This window comes from Crocodylus porosus, unplaced genomic scaffold (genome assembly GCF_001723895.1).
Source record: "Crocodylus porosus isolate Cpor-Errol unplaced genomic scaffold, CroPor_comp1, whole genome shotgun sequence".
NCBI classification, from domain to species: domain Eukaryota; kingdom Metazoa; phylum Chordata; order Crocodylia; family Crocodylidae; genus Crocodylus; species Crocodylus porosus.
Window position 1 is genome coordinate 26,973,991 of NW_017728921.1, and position 10,938 is coordinate 26,984,928.

The 10,938-nt window shown below is 40.1% G+C and overlaps 1 protein-coding gene across 1 annotated transcript in view; it reads right to left on the reverse strand.

Moving 5' to 3' along the window:
- Window positions 1-2,998: 2,998 nt before the first annotated feature.
- Window positions 2,999-10,938, reverse strand: part of MED13L (mediator complex subunit 13 like) — a 418,263-nt gene continuing 410,323 nt past the window's right edge. The window contains exons 29-31 of the mRNA XM_019539346.1: window positions 8,609-8,770; window positions 6,242-6,354; window positions 2,999-5,849 (exon numbers count right to left, since the gene is read on the reverse strand). Coding sequence (XP_019394891.1) covers window positions 5,717-5,849; window positions 6,242-6,354; window positions 8,609-8,770 — 408 coding nt within the window. The 3' untranslated portion in view covers window positions 2,999-5,716. The remainder of the gene's footprint in view (window positions 5,850-6,241; window positions 6,355-8,608; window positions 8,771-10,938) is intronic.

Sequence of the window (10,938 nt, forward strand, 5' to 3'; positions counted from 1 at the left end):
TCTCCAAATCTTTTCAAATTGATTTGGAAAGCTTTGAATTGATTTGAAACTGTCCCGGGGATACAAGCACGGGGGAGCAAGGAGCCCTGCCCATAGGGGAACCCAACCCTCCCCCCCCAAAAAAAACCCCCACTAAAAGGAGAAAACTTACCTCTCTTAGGATGCCAACGATCAGAGAGAAAAAAGGAAAAACCCACGCAGTTCATTAGCTGTGCTTATCTGCAGCTGGAGCCAGGTGATGTCAGTGAGAGATGCTGCCCGGCAGATTCAAAAGCCGGCTCCAAGAAGGAGCGAGTGGGGATGCCGGGAGCAGAAGCTGCAGGGATCCCCCACGCCGGGTGCACCCAGCACTGATAGAAACAAGAAGATCTGATGCAGAGGCTGGCGTCAGCACCAACAGGGTCAGAAAGAACATCCCACACCTGCGGCAGACAGCGTGGGAGCGCAGGACCCGAGGTGGCTCAGTGAAGAGTCGAGGAAGTGGATCCTAATCAAGGAGACATGGTTAAGGCTAGAGTTTGGTGGAGGGAAGAGGGCTGTACAGCCTGATACCCCCCTCCTTTTTCTTTTCAGTCTCTTCTTTATTTGACTGTAATTATAGCTGGGTAGGGTAGTTCCTTTCCTTTTCTCAGTCCGTTGGTTTTCTTTTCTCCCTCTTTTACTTTCATGCAGGCTCTCACTGATTACTTTGGTGTAGATATGTCTTAAGGGGACAGCAAGGAAATTCTGGTGGAGGAAAAGGGCAGCAGTAGCATACAGCTCCGGATGGAGCCACTGAGACATCTCTGCAGGCAGAACATCCAGAAACCCCTGGGTCAAGACAAAATGAAGGTCGGACTAATGAAAGCATAGGGAGAGTGAAGATCTGGAATTAACATCACCGGAGGGCAAGCTGCACTAAGATCTTGAGGCTTGTCTCAAGGGATGGCATATGGGTGGGGTGTAGGGGACATGGAGCCCCATGTACATCTGCCAGGAGACGCGACAACTCCAGAGGTTCCCTCAACGGGAGTCCTCACCACTGAAAATCCATCCAAAGTTATGGCAGGCGAGTTTTGGGATTTCCCCCGAAGTGACCGAGGGTCTCTTCCAGGATTGTACGAGGTCCCATCGCTTCCAAAACTAGGTGCATGTGGTAAAGCTGCATGGCAGTGGATAACTGAACTGAGATGGGCACAGAACTTTTTTATTGGTCTCCTGAGTTGATTTGGAGATTTTGGCCACCAGATTGGGCTGAATCTCCTCTGAATTGAATCAGCACCCGAAGCTTCACACAGCCCTACTGTGGACCCAGGTCCCTGGCCCTATAGCGTTGGCAGCTGGGGGCCCCGCTCTGGCAGGACTGGGAAGGATGAGGAGGGTTGTAGGTGGGGAGTGAGGGGCCTGGATCTGTGTCCTGGTGAGCTAGGGGAGCAGGGGGAGCTGATTTTCCATAATAATAAATCCAAAATCAAATACCAAAATTTACAGTCACTTAGAATTTATTTTATTATAGTGATTGAGGCACTGGTAGGCTTCCAAATTGCTTTAAAATTGTAAATATATCAATAAAGCATTGTATTCAACTGATACCTATATATAGAGTGGTGTTTCATTTTAATTGTGGATTTGGGGTTTTTAATCAGAGAATTTGCGGGGGCAGGGAGGAGAGGTTTAAATCAGAGATTTGTGGTTTTTAAACAGATAACATCAGGATCCCTGCTTATTATGTATACAGGATTTTGATAATGGTACATGATACTGTCAAGCCTGAAGTACTTAGTGGTGTGGAAGCATCAAAGACCCAGTTCTGAAAGTTAATTTAACTCCTGCTGAAAGTGATGATGCAGGTAAAGTTACATTTGGACTGTTTCAAAAGGACAGCAGCTGTTATGTTGTAGCAAAGAATAATGCAAATACAGCAAAAACATTCCAGCTTTAATACCAACTTTGAATACTTTAAAGGTAAATGGAATACCCATGCAGGTTACTATCACATATCTGCTATATGGGATCTTAAAAACCAAAGTGAGGTGTCTGTCTTCTTTTCAGTATCCCATGGTGCTTTCTGTAATAGGAAAGCATCATGCTGTGCAGTGAGTTGTGTTGTGAATCAGTGCTGTCCTCTACCATAGAAATGGTTATATTTTAGTTATTTTACACATGCAAGATGACCCCTTTGGAGACAAGTATGAATTAAAACCTAACATTAAAATGACACAGAAGAATACATTTAATTTGTAGCTTGTACAGGATTTGGTTCTAAAGATGATATTTAAAGAATGCCACCAGGTTTGCCCTCTTCCCCATGCATAATGTTGCAATAGAAAATCTGTTCGCATTTACTCTTAAAAGTATTGCCACCACCCTCATACCACCAGGAAATGATGCCACAACCACAAAGAACAAGTCTTCCTTTAAAATTCTTTTGAAAAAGGGAGCTAACTGCAGCTTCGAACAAGCTGTATTACCCTGAAAATAGGCTTAAGAAGCCTACTATGTACTACCTGATGCACACCACACCATACCAGGCGAGGTGGATGATATGCTTGTGCTGGAGACACTTCTGTCAGTAGATTTACCTCTAAAGTAAATTAGTCTTAAAAGTGCATATTGTACTCTTTAAATGGGTCTCAGCTCTACTTACGTTGCTTATATGCAACCTCATACACTATGAGAACATATTAACACAAAATCACCCCTCTCAAGGCCAGTGATTCTCAGGCAGGATACCAGGGCACCCAGAAGTGCCATGAGAGCCTTTTAAGGGAACCATGAGGTGTGACAAGATAAGCAGATAAATGCAGGCTCAGACTCTTAACTCAGGACCTGTCTGGCCAGTCTCCCGCCCCCACTGCAAGGAGGTAAGCATTGTAATAAATAAGTGCATTTTGTAAATGGGGTGTGCCACCCAATTCATAAAAGTTATGGAGGGGTGCCTTGAGCCTAAAAAGGTTGAGAACCACTGCTTTATGACAATAGTCAGAGACTGCAATAAAAAGAATAAAATTCAACTCACAAGTTTCAGTAATTCAATAATTTATTCATCTAAAAAAGTGTGTAAAAGTATATAGCTCTCATCCACAAGGTATATATGAATGACATTTAAAATGGAGGTCTTTATTATTATTGTTTCTTTTTATCAAAGTCTTTTTAGTGTACTGTACCAGCGATATACTGTAGATTTAAAATGAACTTCACATTTTTTTTTGTTTTCTTTCAAATTGTTGGCTATATATAAAAGAAGCTCACTGCAAAATGCTTGGAGAAAAAAACAAAACAAAGAAATTCAGAACTCCCCAGAAATGTACAGCTTTTACATTTAAAAAAGGTTCTGAAATATACATACAAGCATGCTGGACATTCCCCGCCCCCTCCCTCCCTCTCCCTTTAGCTCAAACAACTGTAATAATAATAATTCTGATTTCAGCATGATTTCCAAAATTAGAAATAAAAAAAAAAATAAAATAACTTTTTCACTCTGTAGGAAAGCCAGGGCTTGTACATTTCAGATTAATTCAGTAAAAAACTCACAAGTAAAATAATGCATATTTAAGGGAAATATTATACAGACTTTTTCACACTGAAGTACATAAGATTTTTCTTTAAAATCTATTGCCATTCATTTATTTTGCACAAAAACGTATAAATATGTCACCAGCTTCTCTTAACTTAAAAAAATTAAATAAAAGATACCAGATGAAAACTACTCCTTGCTGCCCTTTTTTATTTTAAATTTTGCTTAGAACTGGGTTTCTGGGGAAGAAAAACCCCTAGATAAAAACAGCCTATTAAAAAAAAACAAAAACAAAATAATAATCCAAAGTTCAGATGAATCCTGGGAACAAATAACCCCAAAGTGGTAAAAGATTACAAATGTCTACTTTACATTTTTTCCTCCCCAAGTTAGATTTTTTATACAAGTTTACAATCTTCATCTTTTATGCTCTTCAAAAGGCCTTGAGAATTTTCTTTTCTGATTTAAGAAAAAATAGTACTGCAATATTTTTAAAGTCAATTTTACACTGTACACATTAGATACAAATGCTTTTTGATATCAGATTTTTTTTTACCTATACATTGCAAAGACACACCCACATGGGTAGTTTGAAGCAGAGAATGAAATTATCCATTTACAGATTACTCCTCTGCCTTCACTTTCCCATCCACACAAGTGTTTTTTTTAATATAATTTGTTTTAAACGTTACATTATCTCAAGAAAAATATTTTTTAAAATCATAGAATTTCATTTTTTTTAACCAGAACATGAAAGTCTTTTGGAAGAACTTTAAAATTTGTAGGATTTTCTCCACAGATAACTAGAACGCCCAGCCTGATCAAAGTGCCCTGACCCCTCATAAGGAAGTCCATGCCTGCTGCACAGTGCAAGAACAAACATTAGAAAAGGGAGTTTAAATATAAACCCCTTGAAGCCTGGAATGAAGGAGTCATAAAAATACTTCAATTAGCCATTAACCTTTAAAAATGGCAATCATTTTACTAAACAAAGTAACTTTTCCACCACAGTGGCATAACTTCAAGTACTAATTTAATGATAATAATTTTAAAAATTATTTCTTTGAAATAATATTCCTATAGTCAGAAAAAATACACCAGATTTGTAACTGATTTAGTGTAAACAAAAAACCGTGTTTTTGGATATGTACATGGACTAGTCTCCCCAGATCTGTGGGCGACTTGGGTTTCAGTAATAGTTTTCTAGCATCATTAAATTCACTGGAAATATATCTCAATCATAGCTCTACAATAGATTCATTTACCACTTGCAATTTGCCCTTATATTGGGCTTTAGAGTGTTCTCGCTCTCCATCCCTCTCTTCTTCCACCAGGTAGTGTTATCCTTCATTAAACACCGGTCATTTCTAGCTTTAATCAGGCTAAACACAGTTGAGAATTCCTTAAAAAACAGTGTGTTGTTACCAGAAAATGGTGACTATTTTGGAATTATGACCGTGCTCCCTATTTTGCAAATGTCTTCCTAACTGTGATTGTTATTAGCTCCATTCATGATTTCTAGGTCAGAAGAGTGAGAGGTATGTAGATATATAATCCTAATGCTGGAACTGAGCTGGGTTTTAGGATCATCTACTGTACCTGGTCCTTTATCATTTAAAACATAACCAAACCAAAAAATAAATAAACAAAATTAAAATATCTCCAGACCATTCACATCTATATGGACAGGTAACAAATGCATGCATTCATCCCAATCCACTCTGACAGGAACTCCAGGTAGACAAAAAACTCCATTAATTATGAGAGACTATAACTGTTTCTTCTTTTCTGTTAAGTCCCAGCTTATCATGATCAAAGAGCAAAATTACCTTTGGACAACCCAACCTGGTCGCTACAAGATTTTTACTTGTAGGGCTGAAACTGCTCTTAAATTATAAATCAGAGTTCCCAATGCAAAAGACATTGTCTTCATGTTCTTCTTTTCTTTTATTTCACATTGACCAGTAATTACTGGGCCACCAAACTAACACTGGCTTGAGGTTACTGTATATTTACTGTTTCTTGATTGAAGCTGCCAGAGATGTCAATGGGTAGATTAGTTTTAAACACTGAAGAATTCACGTGTGCTTATGGAGGAACAGAAGTACAGCACAGGACTGGTCTGAAGAGAAGCAAAGTTGTGACTTTTGCAGACTGTGGCACGTTTCTCAGATTGAGGGGAAAATAAAGCCAGAGGAACAAGTGCTTTTTTTTTGTCTATTAAAGTATATTCATGATGGCATTGTACAACTGCGTGAGCACCACAAAGTGAACAGGAAGGCAGGAGCTGCGATCCTGAGTGGCAGGGTTGCATGTGAGCCAGGACAGTGCGTTGTACTGCTCCAAGACAAACCTGCAAAGGAGAGAGAAAAAACAAGAAGCATATTCCTACCTGGGGTAACTTTTTTTTAAAAAACGTATTCCTGACTTGCACACAAACTGCATGAGAAGAGGAAGGAGATTTGGCTGTAGAACTCTGATGATTTTTTTGGCAAATACCAAATTTACTAAACGGTTTTGGCCAACCCAAAACATTTTGAATTCAGAAAAGAAATTGGAGGGAGGGTGGAAGAGTATGGCTTCTCCTTTGGTGTCCACAGGGGTCTGGATACATACAGCCATTGAGTATTGAAAAATACGGGGTGAATCTATGTGATTAATTGAAATGCCTCCTCAGTGTTTCAGCAAGTACTTTGTTCTCATCACCTTAGGAAAGCAAAAAATTCAAAGCCAGAAAGGTGTTACCTCAAAACATCTGATGTTGTTTTTGAGTCGAGCGGGTGGGGAACCCGCTGAGAGTTCCTAGCTGGGAGAAGTTCATCTGTCTGAGCTACAGAGATATGGTGATGCAGCGAGGCCTATGGAATGAGAAAGACAAATGTAACGATTTCTGTAACAGAAGTTTCTGCAGATTTCACAATGAACACTGACTCACAAGAACATTTCCGAATAAGCAGATAGCTACATGGTGGGACAATTGCAACGCTGGTTAGCTGGCTTTAGAGTCTAGGAGCTGGATAGACTTCTCTATTGAATCCCAATCTTCAATTTGATTCTTGCATGCATGTCTGATACGATTCCAAAGGTCTTTTGTTTTGTTTTGTTTTTTGCAAGTCAGATGTCTCTGAAAAGCATGTTGGACCATGTTCCCTATGGCTGCAGGTACCAAAAAAAGTTACTTCAAGCACTGAAAGGCAGATTTTGGGACCAGTTAGTACCAGGACTAACATCCAGTGCACTGCTGAATCTCGTAACGGGAGGTCTAAACTAGGGCTGGATAAATTTTTAAGGGAAAGCAACCAATTGAAGTCTACAAAAAACATTTTGTTTCTTTACACAAGATTTATAAGGGGGCTACAAAGCATAAACAGCTGACACGGAGGAGACTGAGATGCCTACCCTAGAATAATTTACAGCCTGGGGGTTAGGGTTTTTACCTGAGAGATGAGAAGTTTCACCTCAAATTCCTGCTTTGAATCAGAGAGAGAAGATTTGAACCTGGGTCTCCCATAGCCCAGGTGAATATCTTAATCATATAATTAACTGTAATTATATGGCAAGCACCATACCGACCTTCAAAAGGCTGCCTTTGTGAAACTAGACCTTTTTGTTAAGAATGGCCAAAGATGAGTCATTTAGTTCATAAAACAATGTTTCTGGTCAACTAGAAACTATTTTAATATTTCAGTTTGGCTTCCAAACCAAAAAATCAATTTTCTCACAGTCTTAATTAAAGCCCAATATAGGTTTCAGACAGGTTCTGTCTAGCCCCCATTTTTTTGAAGTAGCTAGGATTGAATTCCAATACCTGTATTATTTATGTTAAACTTTTTAAGTTTAATTGTCACGCAACCTGATCTCTAACTCCACCAATAGACCATTTCACTTTTCATGCCACTTCAGAATTTGAGCTCAAATTTAACAACTCAAACCAAACAACATTCTTGGTGGAAAATCAGAATAGCTACAGGAAACAATGTTTGTTATTCAATAAGTAGCCTCTTTTAGTGAATGCTAAGCAGATACCCCTCTTACGGTATCAGGATGCTGAATTGTTGGATCTGCCAAATTTCAGCTGACACACAAAAGACAGTCCTTGAAATGATTAAACTTAAATGCAAAACTCATGTGTTTAGTATTCTTTTGGACATCAGTGCTCATCCTTGATAGTCAATCAACAGCCTTACACTTGTTTTTTTTCCCTGATGAGGAAAAAATGGGAAATAATGGTCACTTCAACAGCAGAATTACAGGAATGAATGTGATACCTTTGATAGGTAAAAAACCTCATGGTACTTGTAAAAGAGTTCAATTGTAATACGCAAACAGCAGAAACCATGATTATTCCATGTGTTGCTTGCTTAATTACTGGGAAGTTCTATTTGGGGTACATTATTCACCCTGATTCCCTGAACTTTAATATGCATAGCTTTGCTCAGGAGTGTAGTTGAATCACATACTAAGCAAGCACTTATAAAATGTGTCAGTACTTGGATCTTTTGTAATGGGTAAGTTTTAGATTATGATGATTATTTACATCACAAGACTGGGATTTATAGAAATATACACTAAAGGAACTGAGTCCATGTCTTGCCCATTCAAGTTTTCACACTGTGTTCACTGTCATACCAATTAGCCTACATTTCTGGAGCTATTTAACTTGAATTTTTATTTTTTTGTGTTAACCGCAGCATGAGAACTGTTCCCTTTCCCTTAAGTTGCCCAAACTTGGAAACTGACAACCAGTTTGCTTTCCTTAGTTTTGCAAAGAATGGGAGTGTTTCAGTGTTTTGAAGTAGTCCTATTCCACTGTGCACTTGTGTGGTGCAGTCCAGCATTATGAACATGAACCCTGCAGAGGGGGAGCTCAGATTTGGGTTTCTGTAAGGAGGAGAGATGATGAAGTTACAGGAGGAGGCAGAAGCCCAACAGGAAGAGGAAGTATTAATGGAAATACAGCCAACCACGTAATAGAACTGAAATGATAAAACAACTATTGAGTTTCAGACATAATCGTTTGAGATGCTGAACAAAGTTAAGGCTCTTGAGTAAAACTGGGTATCTGTTTTCCCTCCCATTTCCTCCTTCCAAGGATAGGATGTTAAGACAAACCTTCAAGAAAAGGGGGCACTGGTTTTGTGCCTGTGGACAGGATGACCAGAACCACTGTGGAAGATTCTCAGCTTTGGCAGTTGATACAAAATATCCTAGAGCAAGAGGCTGCTGCTTCAGCTCTTCAGGGGCTTCTCTAGAAAGAAGACGTTCTCCCTGGCTCTGAAGGAGGGGGGGAAAAACAAACCCAAAAGTGCATTATTACCAAGAAAATCAATCTGTTCATTCCTTTTTTCACTCTGTCACTGTTCCTTTTCTACCAACATCCACAGATATTCCCAGTTTACTCATCCCTCAGTTTTTAATCCAATCTTGACTAGTCACCAATGAACTATCATGATAATCTTAGGCTTTGCAGCACCTTTCCACTAGCTATTAATATAGCTTTGTCAGACCAAACTATTTCATGCATATACCCTCATCTCTGGTAGTTGGGTTCTTCAGGGTTATGTTCAGGACCGCATCAGGTCCCTAAAGAAAGAGCAGGACATTTGAAGTGAAATTAATTTATTACAGGGCCTAACATCACGAAACTGAGCTTCTATGTAGGTAAATGGGTTTTAATCCTGGAGGCAGCTGCTCTCTATAGCAGGGACAAGCACTTATTTTGGGCAGAGGGCTGCTTACCGAGTTTGGGCAAGCTGTCAAGGGCCGCATTTCCCTTTCTGGTGCAGGGAAGCAGGAACAGCCCCACGGTCCCAAGCCAGAAGCCTCTGCTAGGCAGGGGCTTCTGGTTGTGGGGAGTAGGGCTGGGCAGGCCTTGCTGCTGCTGGGTCCTACTGCCCTGGCCCCTGTCATCTTTGACAGGCAGCCAGGAGCAAATAAATATTAATTTTCTACATTTTTGGGGGCCCTGTGGGCCGGACAGAATGACCTGGTAGGCCAGATATAGCCCCTGGGACCATAGTTTGCCCACCCCTGCTCTATAGGCTCTCTGAAACTGTAAATGTTTAAAAGAAAAAAATAAGGTGCTGGGCTCTTGGAAAAGGTGTAGTCAGATGTCTAAATACATATGACTGATTTACAGAGCAACACTGAGGAAGCTGTATGATTTCAACATATGTCAAATGTTATATGCTTTTGTCAGTGTCAGGAATATGAGCTTGCAAAACATTATAAACTTGACTCATCCACTGTCTCTGGCAATCTGTATAGCACGCGCTCACATCAGTCAAACATTTGGGAATATAAAGCTATTTGGAAATGGCTGCATGCTATACAAACTGCATTGCTCTTTCACTTGCTCCTTTAGCTCTTTATATTTTTTTATGGATCCAAATACATTATTCTGACTTTAGAAAATAAAATACCATATCCTTCCTTAAAAAAGCGAAGATTTGGTAAGATGTGTGTGCCTGTTCTGCTCCATTACTTCCTTTGTTAGATTCAATGGTTGGTTAATTTTATATACTATAATTCTCTGGTAGAAGATCTGAAATTGTGCACTTTACTAGTCAAGTTCTCACATAATAACCAAATATATTTTCATTTACTCTGTTTGTTAACTTTTAAAATCACAAAACCTTTCAAAAATAATCTTATTTAAAAAGTTAATGGAATCCCACAAGTGCTGGCATTTCAACTTGAGGATTTTACTTTTACAGAATAAAACTTAGATGTAAACCTTTGCACCCAAGCCCTTCCATCCTATAGACAACGTATAAAGACTCCAGGCTTGCAGCTCTTCCTCTAAAACAAAGATGATTAATACTGTCTGATATATCAACCCTGCTGACTGCTGAAGGATTATGAATAAAAATATGAACCTCCCACTTCTCCGGTTCCAGGTTATTCAGCTGTCCCCTACTATGGAGGGTAGGCCAAACGGATGGTGCAGGAATGTCGAATGTTGCAAAAATTCTCATGTATTTAAGAGATTACAAACAAAAAAAGCATTCCCTAACAAACTAAAGTGAAGAAAAAATATTCAGACTAGAAGAACAGTGCCCTCTTTCTGGTGGCAAAACTTATTCCCCTTACAATTGAGCAGAAGGCAGTGTGAAGGCTGGGGGGAAGGAAGGTGACTGCAGCTCTGGCCCCAACCCAGAGTTGGGGCTGGAGCTGCAGTTGCTGCCTCCCCCCCTGCTGCCTCTGTACACCTACCACTCCTCCCCTGTAGCCCTTAGTCCTATTTCTCCCCCTGCAGCACTGTTCCTCCCTCTCTCCCCACCTCTACTGCACTCATCCTTACCTTTGCTCTGCACTGGTAGGCTCCATCCCTGCTGCAGTCTGTGGCCTGGAACATGGCTCCAGCCTGGTCCTATGGCAGCAGCAGCGAACTGCTGCCACAAGGCCAGGCTGGAGCCATGCTCCATGCCCCAGGCTGCATC